Genomic DNA, 16453 nt, shown 5'->3' on the forward strand with positions numbered 1-16453 from the left:
GCTAAAGACTTTTGGGACTGGGATGGAATGTGTAATATGTGAATGTAAGGGTCATCTATCCTTACTCAAGGAACATCGTGGAAGATTCTGAACACGTAGATTGTACGGCAAGGGACCCTGAAGGGGTGGATTGTTGGGAAAATAGGATAATTTAGTCATGCCCCCTCACCTTAGGTCTGGCTGGGGGTGGTGCAGCGTATTCTTTGTAAATAAGTTGTGTGTGGGTAAAGGTAGTGCGCCTGTGTGGCACTGCCACTTGGCTGGCATTGACTGCCTCAGGCATCTGCCCCGTGTGGCCATGCTCTTGGATCTATGTCTCCAAGGACCTTCTTGCCGGTTACCTAGCTCGTAGACCTGCATGTGAGGGGTCTGGGGACCCAGCCTGGCATGTGAGGGGTTTGGGGACCCAGCCTAGCATGTGAAGGGTTTGTGACCCAGTCTGGACAATGGGCTTGAGGGGTCTGTGAACTCCAGACCCAGCCCTAGCTCAACATTTGGCCCAGTCAGCAGGATTATGGGCAGGTAAAAGAGCTTGACAGGGGCCAGCCCCGTGGCTCACTTGGGAGGGTGCAGCGCTGGTAGCACCGAGGCTGCAGGTTCAGATCCTATATGGGGATGGCCGGTGCACTCGCTGGCTGAGCGTGGTGCAGACAGCGCCAAGCCAACAGTCAAAAAAAAAAAAAAAGAACTCGACAGAGAGCCAGGTAGGAGATCAGGCTCAGAGGATGGCTTGGGTTGATGCTTGGCAAACGCTTGGAGACAGTGACCTGGACAGGGACGCAGCAGCCTTGCCATGAGGCTCCCCACTTGCCACCCCAGGATGAGACAGGAGCCCAGGTGGCCCCAAGGCCATGGCAATGCTATGAGATTTTTACTGTCCCCATCTCACAAAGATGGAAAACAAGACCCAGAGATGTTCTCTGACTCACCCAGCACTGTCCAGCTTGTGTAAATAGAAACAGAAGGGCCAAGCTCGTGGCGCACTCGGGAGAGTGCGGCGCTGGGAGCGCGCTCCCGCCGCGAGTTCGGATCCTATATAGGAATGGGAGCGGATCCTATATAGGAATGGCCGGTGCACTCACTGGCTGAGTGCCGGTCACGAAAAAAGACAAAAAAAAGAAGAAACAGAAAAGTTCAAGGCAAGGGGGTGTGGGGTACATGGGGGAGTGTCCCAGGCAAGAGATGAGGGTGCATGAAGGCCATGAAGTGGGAGGGATGTGGTATGTTGGAGGAACCGAAAGAGCCCATGTGGCAGCAGCAGAGGGCATAAGAGCAGTGTCCATCCCGTGAGCACTGCTCACTCATACCACCTACAGGGAGCTGGCTCTGTGCCAAGCGCCCTAGGAAAGGCTTTGCACACGTCAGCTCGTCTAATCCTCACCAAAATCATGAGGCAGACTCCATATATGACCCGTTTTGCAGATGAAGAAGCTAAGGTACAGAGAGGTTAAGTAACTTACCACAGTCCACACAGCTAGCAGTGGCTGCACTAGGATGGGATTGTAGGCTGAGCAAGAACTGTGCTGTCCCTGCCTTGCTGTAAACCACTATATTCAGGGGCCATCTTCTTTCTCGTACTTGAAGTTCCTGGAGTAGGGGAGATAGGTGATGAGAGCTGGAGGGGCCATGTTGCCTAAAGCCCTTCAGGCCTCAGGCCTCCAGGGCAGCCCAAGCCCAACCAACTGGCCCAACCAGCCCTCCCCTCTCTCTTGCAGTGTGCCTACCTTCAAGCCAGGAGCTGCCAGGTGGAAAGCAAGTACCTGGCAGGGCTGCGGAAGCTGCAGGAGGCCATGGGGGATGAGGCCAGCGAATGCTCAGAGCTACTAAAGCAGCTCATCCAGGAGGCACTGCAGTGGGAAGCCAGCGAAGCGTCGGCCAACGATGTGGAGCTGAGCCCCATCAGGTGAGCCTCGCAGCCAGCCAAGGCAGGGCTGGCCTGCCACCCGTTGCTGCTGACCGTGTGCGAGCACAGCGCAGCCTGGAACGTTAGCCCCTCTGATCTTCAGATACTGAGTGTGTAGTTACAGCTGAGCAGTCAGGCTCAGGGGAGACAGCCCCTTGCCCACAGCCAGACAGTGCGTTAGTGCACGCGTGAGGCTGCTCACCTTCTCCAGGCTGCCTCCCAGACAGGTCTGTCAGAGAAGGAAAGAAGGGAGACAAGCCCTTGCTGAGCAGTGGGCATGGGCAGTTAAGTATAACAGGGAGGAGTGTGGCTGTGCTCAAAGGCCCTTGAGGGCTGGGTGACCCAGTGGCAGGAGCCTGGGCTTTGGAGCCAGACCTGTCTCTCTTGCTACGTGACCTTGGACAAGTCACTTTACCCTTCTGACCCTCATACTCAGCCTCTGTAAACTGTGGGCTAAGACACCTGCTTTGCAAGACCATTAGGATTAAGTGAGATGGTACATGCAGGGCACATAGCAGAGACAAATAAGTTGAATAAAGAAAGGTCATCGGGAATAGGTCCCCATCTCTCCCATCTTTGCTTGTCATTGGTGCTGTCTGTTCCCCATCCAACCTTGGGCTTCCTGGCTGTGGTAAGTGAGGTTCTGTATTAGCAGTGCAGGACTCCCTGGGCCTAAGGCTGCATGGAGTAATAAGAGGGTCCTTTATATTTGCACAGAATGAATGAGTAAATATCTCTTGAGCACTTACTGTGTACCAGGCACTATTTAGGCCCCCAGCAGTTTACAACAGAGGATCTCACTGGGTCTTTGTGAGGCAAAGCAGGAGCTCCTATACCCATTATACAGATGAGCAAACAGATTGGGAGAACTGAAGTGACCTGTCCAGAGCTGCATGGCTAACCTTCAGGGAATCCAGAGCAGGAGCTTTGCCCAGGGTCCACTGCCTCCCTACTGCCCCTGATCTCAGGAAGGGCTCTACAAGGCATTGCTAATGTGGGCTTTTGCTGGCAGTGAGCATGATGAATATGGTTTCCTGACGGTGCCCGACTATGAGGTGGAAGACATGAAGCTGCTGGCCAAGATCCAGGCGCTGGAAGTGCGCTCCCACCACCTGCTGGCCCTTGAGGCTGTGGAGCGGCCGCTGCGGGAGCGCTGGGCTACCCTGGGCGAGCTCGTGGCCTCAGCTGAGCTCAAGCAGCTGCTGCGGGCAGGAGTGCCCCGTGAGCACCGGCCGCGTGTCTGGAGGTGGCTGGTCCACCTCCGCGTCCAGCACCTGTACACTCCCAGCTCCTACCGGGAACTGCTGAGCCGGGGCCAGGCCTGCAAGCAACCTGCCGCCCGCCAGATAGAGCTAGACCTTAACCGGACCTTCCCCAACAACAAGCACTTCACCTGCCCCTCCTCCAGCTACCCTGACAAGCTCCGCCGGGTGCTGTTGGCCTTCTCCTGGCAGAACCCCACCATTGGCTACTGCCAAGGCCTGAACAGGTGAGCCACCATAGCCCACTGAGGGCACAAACTTTACTTTTCAGAGCACCACTTTGTCTCTTTGGAGCCTCCCAAGAACCTGGAGACAGGAGCCCAGGATTCCCACTGGACAGATGGGGACAGGCAGGTGAGAGGGCACATTCAAGACAGAGATGGGCCAGAGCACAGAGCTCAGGTCCCCTTGTCCCGTGCTCTCTCCTTTGAGTTGTGCTCAGGCACCACTCACATAGAAAGCTTCATGAATGGTCCACCAGAGCATTTCATGCATGGCCTGGCTCACTTGTTGTAGGACTGCCTGGGTCAGGAATCATTTCCTTTAAGTGAAACCCACTCAGAGGAGCCCAAAGAAAAGGGAATGTGTAAATGTTGCAGGGGAAGCTCACAGAAACCAGGAAAACAAAATAGAGCTGAGGACCAGATGGTCATTGGAGGCCGAGGCAACTGCTCTCTGCAGCAGGGCAGAGGCACTGCACCTACCCAGAGTCAGGCCGTCCCCTGAGATGGTACAGCACCATGGTCCTGCCCTGCAGCCCTCTCTGTGGCCACATGGCCTCCCTCTCTCCACATGTCTGCTTCCTTCCCTCTCAGCAGACCAGCCTCTGCCCACTCATTCTTTGGACATTTAGGGTCCTTCCAGGCTATCAGAATGGAGACCTCAACCCCTGCATCTTGGGCCTTTCAGTGAAGTCTTTCCACCCCACCCCTCATGCGCTTAACCTCTCATGTTCCAGTCCTAAATTCCCAAAAGAAGGAATCTGAATGGCCCAGTCTGGACCAATTTCTACTTCTGTGCCAATCAGTGGGGGAGGGGAGTGGATGGGGTTACCTGGTTCATAGGGCTGCCCCCTCTAAGACTATGGGGGACTCTCATGGATGCCCCAGTTATCTCAATAGAGGTTGCATAGTTTCAAATATTTCCCAAAGCAAGTTTTGACTCAATTTAATTTAAACACATATATACTCATACAAAATTTACATATGCCATTCTGCTCTTTTTACAGAATAGGTGGTGTGTGACATTTATTTAACACAGAATAAACATTCGGAGTGTCCTTACTCAAATTTTAATGGTTCTCAACTATAGATACTTTTGATATGCTATTTCCAGCCTGAGTTGGGTGAAATTGAGCACATATATGTACAATTACTGGAAATTAAGAGTTAAACTCCAACAATAATACCTTTCAGTCTGAGCCTCCTTGGAAATTATGTTCAGATTTCGTGCTACTCTAAATGTCTGCTACAGGTGATATCTGTAGAAATTTCATTCATTGATTGATTCAATGGCCGAGCAAAAGCCTGTGTACTTCTTATCTGTTTGAACATGTTAAAATCCGGAAGGGACAAAACTTGCAAAGCCTCTTTAAGAATAGCTGTGAAGGGAGCTGGAAGCTATGAGATTAGTATGAGTAATAATTTTTACACTACATTCAAAGGTCGGAAGTAATGCTTAATGAGGGCCTCTTGGATGCCGGGTGCTTCATATACCTGACATCATTTAATCCTCTTGAAAGCCCTGTGAGGTGGTCATTGGTGCCCCTGTTGTTCAGGTGAGACAAGAAGGAATCCAAGAGTCTGAGGAACTTGCCCAGCACTTCACCACACATGCTGGCTGGGCCAGCTGTCAACCCTGGACTCTGGCCTCCAGACATAGTCCTTTCTGAAACCCGACCTCACTCAGAATGGTAACTGTGGCAGAGGGTGTGCTTGGGCCACCGAGAAACCTTTTTTCCTGGTCACACGTGACCTCTCTTGAGACCAGAGATGGAATTAGCCACAAATAGGCTGTGGTGCTCTGGAGTTCAATCTGTGCCGAAGGGGCAGGGAAAAATCCTGTGGCAGGAGGGGGCCTTGAGATAAGCCTCGTAGGAGAGAAGCCTCTCCCTGTGTGGAAACAGGCAGCACACAGGCCACAGAAGGGTATATAGGAACACCTGAGACCAAGAGAGGTGGAAGACACCGTGTATTTTTAGTATCTTTCTCTGAATGCTATTTTTACGGAAATTTGATATGCGAGCACAGATCATTGGTATTTATTCAAATGTTTATATTACTGCTTTACATAGAAAGTTATTTGTAACAGAAAGAACCTGTTTAAATGTGGAAAGTGCAGTGTACTCTTGAAAGCCCTTAAACCTAAGACTGCAGGCCACACTTGTCTGAGTTGCCATCTGGTGGTGACCATTAGTACTGCGTGTGTGGTGTCTTAAGGTGACAGACCCTGCTTCTAAGGCAGCAAATCCAGCCTGTTTAGGTAGTGACAAATATCATAGTGATGATCTAATGCTCATTTAGAGCAAAACTTTCAATGCCATTTCCTGTGAGAATAAGTAGAATGCTTTTATAGTAATTTGTTCTTGCCCCCACTGACACACTCCTCCTTTGCAGGCCTACTTGGGCCTTGAATGCCTTGGGTTGGAGTCCAGCTGTAACCCTGAGCAGCTAGTAAGCCCTAGTGGGTACGAGCCTCAGATAACTGACCTTTTAATGTGTGCAGAAGTCTAAACCAGTGCAGGCAGTCAACTCCTGGACTGAGGACATCCTGAGGCTCAGGTGGCATGGGGTAGGGTAAGGTGGAAAGAGCCCCAGGCTGGATTTGGGGAGTCCTGGGGTCTGTTTCCACTCTGCCACCAACTGACAGTGTGATCTTGAGCAAGTCGCTTCTGCTTTCTAGGGCTCAGTTTTCCCATCTGTGCAATAAGGAGTTTGTCTAGACCAGAGATGACCAGTAGGAAGCAGCTACCTGGAGCCCTGTGTTGAGAGAGTTTCTGAGGCAGCCTCTAGACTCAGTGGGAAAGAGCACTGTGATCAGTCAGTCTGTCTGCTCAGCACAGACACAGAATGGTTGCCAGTACCACATATTTGCTACCCTTGAACTCAGTGACCTCTGAAGGCCCCCTTCCACCCAGCTCTGTTTTGAGGCAGAGCCTCGTGTTTCCCAGGAGACCTGTGACTGTTCTCTTCATTCATTCAGCTCAGACTCAGGAGGGTCTGTACAAATATTTGAGCCGGAGTAGGGAGAAATTCCTTCCCAATCTACTGGATGAAGAGAAGGGATTTCCTTTTTCTTTTGAGAATCAACCTTGTTTCTAAAAGAGTTGTGAGCCTCAGAAGAAGATGGTGGTCATGAATCCAATCTCGTAAGAACCCAGAGAAGCATATATATCTGGACAATGAAATGTGCTCTTTCTGATCCGTAGTCAGACGCGTTATCCATTGCGCCACTGGCCCCGTGAAATGTGCTCTTTAAATGCTCTTTAAGTCCATAGAGAGTGTGAGGCTTCACGTGCTGTAAAGCGACATTTCCCTAAGGGTGCTCTGAGGAACACCCATTCCACTAGGCCTCGATGGGTGTCATGTACAAAAAGGCATGGACGCACTGGACAACCCTGGGTTAGAGTCACATGCGGTTTTGCTTCTGCAGGATTTCTCAGAGGCTTTGCCAAGATAGCGTGCATCGTAAGTCTCTAGGAGGAGGCTGGAGTGTGCAGCATTCCCCAGACATCTTTGAATATGGGACCTTGTGTTCAGCTAGCATCTGGGGAGACCAGTAGTCCATGGAAGACATTTTGAGAAATGCTTTCTTAGATGGTCCTGGATAGAGCTTGACAGGGAGGATGGGAGGAATAGAGAAAACAGCACTTCTCCCAGGAAGACTTCCCTGCTCAGCCCTGTGGGTTTTTTCTTTCTTACCCATGATCTCATTAGGGCATCGTGATAACTTCTGGGGTGGGGGTAGGGGGAATAAAGGAACAAAAGAACCTGTGTATGAGTACCTGGTGTATATATGTATATATGCCAGACAGTTAGCAAGGCACGGTAGGTCTGTCTCCTCTCTCAAAATACCTCACAGCCCAGGTGGAGGGGAGAATAGATACTGTTAATCTCACTTTACAGGTCCTGAAACTGAGGCTCACACAGGTTAGTGTACTTGCCAAGCTTGCCAAGCCTGTGAATATGAAGGTTGAGAGTGGCTGACACTGATAACGAGCTCACCACGTGTCAGACACTGTGCTAGGCATTGAATGTGTTAACTCTGTCCATCCTCACAATGGTCCTGTGAGTATGATGAGGATGCTGAGACGCCGAGAGGTTAAGTAACTCACCCAACGTCACCCAGGAAGCAGCAAGACCAGGATTCACACCCAGGCAACCTGACTCCAGAGCCCCTGCTCTGAAATGATTCCCATTGCTCTGGAAGTTTCACAGGTCGTCCTCTCCAAAAGAGTGTTCATCTCACCCCAGGTGCCAGCCTGGTTAGGGGGTGGGGCTAGACTGGTGGTCATGTGGAAGGACTCCCCCGCCAGGACCCAGGGAGCCATCTCTGCCACAGGCTGCCTGGCAGGGCTGTGACTTCTGTGGATTACTCCAGCCCTCCTTCCCTCCACTCCAGGCTGGCGGCCATTGCTCTGCTGGTCCTGGATGAGGAGGAAAGTGCCTTCTGGTGCCTGGTGGCCATTGTAGAGACCATCATGCCGGCTGACTACTACACCAAGACCCTGACAGCATCCCAGGTGAGCAGGGCAGGGAGGGGACTTGGCGGCCATGCAGGGCAGTGCCCCTGAATTGTTCCTACAAGCCAGTGAGTCTGGGAAAGTTGGGAATGTCTCAGGCCTCCATTTCTCTGTCTGTACAGTGCGCCAATAACCCCTCTCTGGGACTGCTGGACGGTCCCAGTGAGCTGATGGCCTGTTGAATTGTTGGGGCCCTGCCCATGGGATAGACTGTTGTTATTCCAGTGGTGACATCATGTCATTAAAAACAATTGCTTTCCTGGGGAGGGGAGGAGAAGGAATTCTAATGTCACTTGCCGTTTGCCAGTCAGAAATTTCAAACAAAAATCAGATAGGGTGGGCGAGGGGGCTTGGAGGATGGGAGGTAATGACAATAATTCTTGCACATTTTTGCATATGATTCTCCTCATTTTCTGCTGAGAAGCACAGCTGCCTGCACCATCTCCTCACTTCCTTGACTGCCCTCTGAGCACAGGCTGGCCCTAGAGTCAGGCACACCTGGGTTCAGAGCCCTATCCCTCCACTAATCAGCTGTGTGGCCTTGGCAAGGGACGTCACGTCTCAGAAGCCCAGGCTTGCCCACTTTTGAATTGGAATAAAGCTGCTCCATGGGCTTGTTAAGAGGTGTAGATGGGAAAACATTTCACACCTCCCTTCTCCACTCTCCAGCCTTTCCCACCCACCCCTGCCCCTTTCCTGCTGCATCAGCACCTTTTGCTTTGCAGACAGCGGCCACTTTCTCACTTCCTGCCTCCCAACCTACTAGGTTACTGTCTGCCCACCCATCCTTTTATCCGCCTGTCCTATTTAGGTCATCTAATACTGATTCCTCCTTCTGGGATGCCTGCATGGGTGGGGAGGGCAGGAGACAGTGGGTGTTCAGGTGTGGAACTGAGGAGACAGATGGAGACTTGGGAGCTATCAGCAGATAAGTGCTGAAGCAGGTAAGACTGCATTTGTCTGCGTAGAAGGAAGCCCAACCTAACGGTGGCTTCCATGGGAGATTATTTTCCTCAGATAATGACAAGATCATACCAGCTTCTTGATGACATCAGGGATTGAGCTCCTCGTAGCTCCCTGCTCTGCCACCTCTGGCATGTGGCTTTCATCTTCGTGCTCGTCACCCTGTGGTCGCAAAAATGGCTGCACCTCCTCTGGCACCATGGCCATGGTCTAGGCTGGAAGACCAGAGGGTGACAGGCAGGCGCTGGCTCCCCCGCCCAGCAATTTCTACCTACATCTCATTGATCTGGACTGTATCTCGTGGCTGCTACTGGGTGCGAGGCAGGCTGGGACATGTACCGTATTTTATTTTCACATCTTAACGTCTCTGAAATTGAGATGTGTTGTCACGACCAACGTGAGTTTTGTGGGGTTTTTTCACTTTTTATTATGGAAAATTTCCCACATTCAGAAACATACAGAAAATAGTATAATGAACCTCCGTGTGTCCATCACCTAGTTTCAATAATTATCAACACAGGGAGGCCAGTGTCATTGCATCTCTGCTCCTACGCACTCCTGCTTTGATTATCTTGAAGTAAATTTCAGACATCGTGTCATCAGCTCATCCATAAATCCTTCAAGAGGTGTAATGGCATCTCAGCTTCAGTGAGTAACCTTAGGCTTTGAGCTGGACGCTTGGCCTCCACAGCTGCCTTGGGGTGAGGAAGGTAGGAAGCTGCTGGGTGTTTGCCACAGTGATGCTGAAGCTGGTAAGAGGACACCCATGGGGGCATGGGGGAGAGGGCTGAGCAACCAGGAATTCCAGGCAAGGACGAGCAAGAGGAGGCTAAATGGGTCATCACAGAGGTAGGAGGAGAACCACAAAACCATGGAGCCAGCGAAGGAGCCAGTGCTGGGAGTAATCGCCCAGGTCCAGTGAAATGAGGATGGAGATGTGACAGTGGCTACGCGGAGAGGTCACTGGCAACCATTGCCCAGCAGCATCTCACTTTGAGAAGGTTCCTTGATGTCCAGTGTGGCAGGACATGATGGCTCCCCCAAACACCTGTCCCAGGACCTCATCCCAAACATCCACTGAACATCTTATGTGTCAGGCCCAGACTGGGTGTAGAGAAACGACCATGGGTGTCAGCTGACACAAGCCTACAGATGAAGCTCCTGGTTCCCCAGGGCCTTTGTGCATGAGACTAGTTTCTCCAAACTTCCAAGAGGATCACCCTGGCCCCTGAACTCCTGCTTATCTCACGGTTCAGGTGGGCAGAGGGGCTGAGAACTTGCCAGCCCGCAGGGACCTTCTTTGCAAAGCTCAGTACCCCAGCCCAGGTGACTCACCTGTGTCAGGCAGGAGCAGTGAAGTGACATACCGCCGCACCTCCTTCCCAGCTAGGCTGGGCTCCAGCTCCCCCAGATGTTCTGTGCCACCTGGGCAGGGCAGAGTCTACTCAGCACGGCTCCGGGACTGTGTGTGGACTGACCGGGAATGACAGGGTGGGCAGGGAGGGAGGCAGTCCTTCCTGAGGCTGCAGGCGATGGACCCTGTTGCTGGCTTCCAGGTGGACCAACGGGTGCTCCAGGACCTCCTCTCAGAGAAGCTGCCCAGGCTCATGGCCCATCTGGTGCAGCACCACGTGGACCTCTCCCTCATCACCTTCAACTGGTTCCTCGTGGTATTTGCAGACAGTCTCATCAGCGACATCCTCCTCCGGGTCTGGGATGCCTTCCTGTATGAGGGGACCAAGGTAGGGTGCTGGCAGGGGGTGGGCAGGGGGGCCCTGAGAAAATCCCTTCACCCATCTGGGTCTTGATTCTGCCCCTGGAGAATGGGGAGACATGCTCACCTTCAAGGGTGTTGAGCACATGTCTTGAGAGCATGGCTTTGTAAACTGTGAAGTGCTTTGCACCTATGAGAGGAAGTGATGGTTCTGCCTCTGAAGATGTGTGCTGAAGTTGGGGGGTTTCCCTTCCCTGGAGAGGAGGTATGAGCATGAACAGGGAGCACATTCGTGTTCTGGCCCTTGTCCAACCACCCCTAGGCCCCTCCTCCTCGTTCTCGTGTTGGGATTAAGCCCTGGATTAGGAGGCTGGAGCTTGGGGCTGGTCCCAGCTCTGCCCTGACCTTGCCAGGAGACTGTGAGCAGGTCCCCCCTCCTTACTTCAGCCCCAGTTTCCACCTCCCAGTTTACAAAGCACCCTCAAATTTGTCATTTCATTTGATCCCTGCCAAAGCCCCATGTGAAGACACGGTATTCACCCTGTTAGGTCCAATGGGGCAGCACCTCGCCCAGGGTCATAGCACAGGTCAGGGCAGAGCTGGGACTTGGTCCAAATCCCTAGATTTCAAGCTGTGCTCTGCGCTTAGGGTTTCCCATCTCCCCGCAACCCCTGTGGTCTCCCCCCACACATTGTGCCCCAGGCCTCAACCTCTGCAGTCTTTCCAGGGGCTCCCATTCCCACCTTGCCTGGGTCTGTAGGTTTTCTTCCCTCTGGAGATTACCTGCCTAGCCCCCCATGCCCCACCTGAGCCCCCACTTTGCCCCCCAGGTGGTGTTCCGCTATGCATTGGCCATTTTCAAGTACAACGAGGAGGAGATCCTAAGACTGCATGATGGCCTGGAGATCTACCAGTACCTGCGATTCTTCACCAAGACCATCTGCAACAGTCGGTGAGAACTCACCCTTGCCCCCTCTATCACTCCTACCACCCACATAGCCCCAGGACACACAGCAGATGGGAGGCTGGCCTTTGCCAAGTGGAGATTCATTAGTGATACTGATCCTCCCAGTATAGCTTAGAAATCTTTAGGGAAGTTTCACTGTCTTAGTGATCTCCCTGTCCCTTAACATGGCATTCAGGGCCTTCATACAGTTTCATTTCTTGTCTACCTTTCTCTGCCTTGAATACTCATGGCCCATCATCCTGGAAAAAAGCATTATTTGAGTTCCTAGCACAACCCCACCTCTGGGATTTTGCCCTTGCAGTTTCTTCTACTTAGAATGCCTCCTTCCCACCTCCACTACCACCATCTTCTTTGTCTGGGCAACTTTCATTCATTCTTCAAAACTCAGCTTATATGTCACTTCCTCCAGGAAGCCTTCCCTGACCAACCCTTCCCTAAAGAGTTAGGTATCGTTCTTTTGAACTCTCATAGTCCTGAGCTTTTTCCTGCCTCAATACATATCACTCTGGGTAGAAATCATCTTCATTGTTTCCTCCCTGGAAGGTGAGTTTCCAGAAAACGGGCCAGGGGCTCAGCCACATGGGCAGGAGGAATGCAGGGGTGTCTGGGAAAGCCCAGTGGGGCCCTGTGTGCTGGGCTAATTGTGCTCTCCCCCAGGAAGCTGATGAACATTGCCTTCAACGACATGAACCCCTTTCCCATGAAACAGCTGCGCCATCTGCGGAGGGTGCACCGTCAGAAGCTGGAGGCTGAGCTGCGGGAGCTGGAGCGGCTTAAGGCCGAGTACATGGAGAGGCGGGCATCCCAGAGCAGAGCAGTGCCTGAGGGCTGCGCCAGCGAGGATGAGGGAGAGGGGGAGGCCTGACCTGGCCACCTCCCCTCCCCAAAGCCTTTCTCACCCTTTGCTGGCAGGCTCACTGGAGGTCGGGCTTGGACCAGTGGTTCAGCCCTGCAGCTGCATCACTACATGACCTTGGACTAGGCCCTTCCCCTCTCTGGGCCTCAGTCTCCCCTGGGGACACTGTCTGCTGTGAAGCCATTGGTTGGGTTACGTCTTCTTGGGCACTTACCTGGGGGTACCTCCCCTGTAGAGCACTTTAGCGCGTGGGCTAGCAAGAGTGCTGTTTTTATAGGGTAACCTTGACCATTCTCTTAAGTTATACTACATAAAACAATATAAATGTTGGAAATAGTTCACAAGAAACAGTTCTCAGTTACCTGAGTGAAGTTCCTGGATGGGCCCAAGGTGTCAGGATGTGCCATTACTAGTGCCTTCCAGCCTGGGGCATCTCTGGCCCTGAGATTTAGAGTTCCTCTTTCTGGATGGCAGCTCTTCTCCAACGCCAGTTGGGTCTGCCTCCCAGGCTCACCCCTCATGTACTACGACCTGTTTCCAGAGCTTTGCGCCTCCACCCTCCTTTCTGCTCACAGCCCGTTTTGGAGGACTCCAGGGAAAATGGATGGGCAGAGTGCCCGGTGTCAGATGTCCCACTTATGACCTCCCACTGCCCACTTCCCAAGCTGAGGCAAGGAGGGTCACCTCTCCTCTTGAAACGCAGGTGGTTGGTAGTGTGGGGAGAAGGTGGTGATGGAGCATGCTGCAGCCCACGTCAGGGTTGGTTTGTGGCACCTCCCCGTCCTTCCTTCCTGCTCTCTCCTTTATCCCTCTTCTTTTTCCTCCTTCCCCCTTCTCCTCTCCCTTCTTCCTTCCTTCTTCCCCTTTTCTTTTTCCTCCTCTTCCTCCTCTCTACTTCTCTTCCCCTCTCCTCCATCCCCCCATTCCTCCCCTTCCTTTCCTGTGGGGGAAGACATGGTGCTTTGCAGCTGACGCAGTACTGTGTAACCTCTGGTTCCTACGTGGCTGCACCTTAGAATCACCTGAGTGGCTTTTTAAAAATACTGGTGCTGGGGCCCGCACTCAGACTGTTGTGAGGCCCATGCCCAGGTCCCCTGGGAAGGTTGGGGAACACAGGACAGTGAGGACTAACTAACTGCCCCCTTCAGCCCTGAAGGGGAGCTGGACGTGAGATCCGCCTGCCTTGCAGCACCTCCTCACCCAGGTGAAGCTCAGGTTAGAGCAGACAGGGCTCAGAGAGGTTAACTAACCCATCCAAAGTTGTAGCTGCTGAGTGGTTGAGCCACGCCCAAGCCTAGAGGTCCTGACTGCAAAGCCAGGGAGGGCTCCTCCCAGCCCACCGCCCCTTCTATGGAACCTAGAACACCTCTCCCAAGGACCCAGGGGGAAGGGCAGGCCTGGCCTATGGCCTCCTCGGGGTATACTCATGGGATAGCTTTAGGTAAAGGAAAATGAAGGGAAGAGCTTCCTAATTGTTGCCTCAAGCTGGAATTGTGATAGCCCCTTCATCAGAGATGAACGAGGGAAGCAGCACACCTATGTCACAGGCCGCAGCAGGGATGGCGGGCCCCACATTGAGGATGTCAGCCTGCTGCAGCTGCTCTTAGGAAGCCTGCCCACCCTCCCTCTGCTCTTTCTGGAGGGCATTTGGGGCCCACCGTTGGTGTCAGGTTCCTGGTCCTGCACCACAGCTGTCACCCCTTTCCCCAGGGGCTTGCTGCCTTCCAGAGCTGGAGGATCTGCTGCCTCTCAGCCCCACCTTCCTACCCAGGGTATAGGACCTCTCGGTCAAAGCATCCCTCCCCCAGACCCTAGGGCCTATGGAAAACTGACATCCAGACCCCATTTTATAGGGGAGGGAAAAAGTTATTCAGGGGACCTTACCAGGGCAACATCCCCAAGAATAAAGGGACTGAGTCAAAGGAGGAGGAAGGGCCTGGAGGACACTTTCGAGGTGCACACTCTGGAGGTGCACACTCATTCGCACAGATTGCCCATGTTCAAGGCTACTATCCCCCAAACACAGACCCTCACCCCCCAGGCACTGACTCATTCTTTCTCAGCTTCATCTCCCATGGACACAGGGCCATGTTGTACAGAAGGCTGCACATGGGAAAATAGATGGAAGACTGGCCACAGACACAGGCGCGCACACACAAACACACACACACACGTATTGTAGGCTTGCACAAGGTGTCTGTCTACATGCGGCAGATTAAACAAAGCTGGCCGTGTCGGGAGGGAGGGAAGGAGTTTTCCTTACCCATCCCAACCAGCACTAAGTTCCAACAGGAGGTGCTGGCAGATGGGCCCAACTTTGGAACCAGAGCTGCTGTGTGGTTTTCTAGTGAGGGGGCCCTGGATAGGTCATGGGTGCAATTCAGACGGTGGTCTGGGGTAGCCTTTGGTAGTCTGGGGTAGCCTCACAAGGAAGGGGCAGGCAAGGAGGACCCCTCCCCACCCCACCCCACAGAGCAACCCCAGGAAGAGTCCCAGGTGGTGTCTATTGCAGAGGCCTCCCCTTTGGCCTGCGGGTCCATCTGCCCATGACCCACAGAGACGTCCCTGTCAAACCAGCCTTTCCCCAGAGTCCCAGCCACTAACCACCAAGGCACAGGGTGGGAAGATGTGATACAAGGCTGGCAGTACACATCCACAGGGCATCTGGGAAGTCTGCATAGGTTTAGAAGGGGAGATGTTGATGTGGGAAGGGAATTCCAGGCAAAAGGAATGGTGTGAGAATGCAAGGTGAGTGGTGACAGCTGGGGTGGGGGGATGCACCAGAGATACTGGACCCAGCCCTAAGTGCATTAAGACATTCAGATGCCTTAGCCTGGGAAAGGTTATGGTGCCCACCCCCCAGGAATAATTCAAATAAAAGCAACATTAAACCTTGAGTATGAGGAATTTTCACAATGCTCTGATTTTGTCCATATGCTTTTTGAAACTTCAAATATCTAACTCTTGCACGCTGATCGCAAAGCATGCGTTCAGTCTGCCTACTGAGCAGTCCACCTCCAAGAGGCCTGCACCAGGGCTGCAGGGTGGAGGTGTTGAGGGCCATGCTGCATGCTGGGATTTGGGAGGTAGGCAGGGAGCTCACCCAGCTCTGGACAGGGGAGTGGCTGGCCCAGTGAACTGTGAACGCTGAGTCACGGGTTCTGGCTCTGGCCATTCTTTCTAAGGAAATCAAGAGTCCCCCAAGTTCTTAGCCACTCTCAGCCTCAATTTTCTTTCTTTTCTTTTTTTTTTTTTTGCCAGCTGGCAGGTTCGAGGACCCCAACCCTTGACCTTGGTGTTATCAGCACCGGCTCTAACCAAGTGAGCTAACCAGCCAGCCCTCAATTTTCTTATCTGTAAAATGGAGATAATACTAATGACTAAATAAAAGCGTTGGTAGGATTTAATGAAATATGTAAAGTAGTACATAGAATGCTCTGTTATTCACTCAGCAGCTGTACATTGGGTGCCTACTATGTGCCAGGTACTGTTCTAGACCCTCAAGGTACACCACTGAACAAAACCAAGAGCTCTTCTCAAGAGGTAGTATGGTGGAGTGGCTATGAACTTGGGCTTGGGAGCCACGCTGCCTGGGGTTGAATTATTAGCTGTGTGATCTTTAAAGTGAGGTACTTAACCTTTCTGTGCCTCAGCTTCCTTATGTGTAAAATAGGCAAGTAATAGTACCTCATATGCTTGCGTGACAGCAAAGTGAGGTGACGTTCATAAGGTGTTTAGAACGGTGCCCGGCTCAGTTAAGGGTTAGGCGGTAGTATTATTAAAAGGCTGGGCCCCGCCCCCTCCCCCCTTCCCGGTTGCCTGGGGCCCTCAGGACGAGACTGGGCAGCAGCGCCCTCTCCTGGCTATCGAGAGAAGGCAGGAGTCCTCCAGACACTCCCGGCCTCCCCGCTCGCGTCCCGGGCGGACTGGGAAGCCTCGGTGACCATCTAACCGCCCGGGCGTACGGAGCGCTTCCCCGGGGCCGGGCTCCGCGCGCTGTATCCGGCCGGGATCTTCTGATCCAAATCTCAGACCGCCCTCTGAGGC

At 52.9% G+C, this 16453-nt stretch overlaps 1 protein-coding gene across 2 annotated transcripts in view; it reads left to right on the top strand.

Annotated features, from left to right (window-relative positions):
• The window catches only part of TBC1D2 (TBC1 domain family member 2), a 51701-nt gene extending 39069 nt beyond the window's left edge, over positions 1 to 12632 (top strand). The window contains exons 8-13 of one of the 2 annotated variants that reach the window (XM_063082438.1): positions 1716 to 1903; positions 2916 to 3392; positions 7786 to 7906; positions 10426 to 10611; positions 11414 to 11535; positions 12208 to 12632. In XM_063082438.1, coding sequence (XP_062938508.1) covers positions 1716 to 1903; positions 2916 to 3392; positions 7786 to 7906; positions 10426 to 10611; positions 11414 to 11535; positions 12208 to 12415 — 1302 coding nt within the window. In that variant the 3' untranslated portion in view covers positions 12416 to 12632. The remainder of the gene's footprint in view (positions 1 to 1715; positions 1904 to 2915; positions 3393 to 7785; positions 7907 to 10425; positions 10612 to 11413; positions 11536 to 12207) is intronic. The other variant, XM_063082439.1, reaches the window with a different exon arrangement.
• The last annotated feature ends 3821 nt before the right edge of the window (positions 12633 to 16453 follow it).

The sequence above is a fragment of the Cynocephalus volans genome, chromosome 17 (assembly GCF_027409185.1).
Source record: "Cynocephalus volans isolate mCynVol1 chromosome 17, mCynVol1.pri, whole genome shotgun sequence".
Classification (NCBI taxonomy): Eukaryota; Metazoa; Chordata; class Mammalia; order Dermoptera; family Cynocephalidae; genus Cynocephalus; species Cynocephalus volans.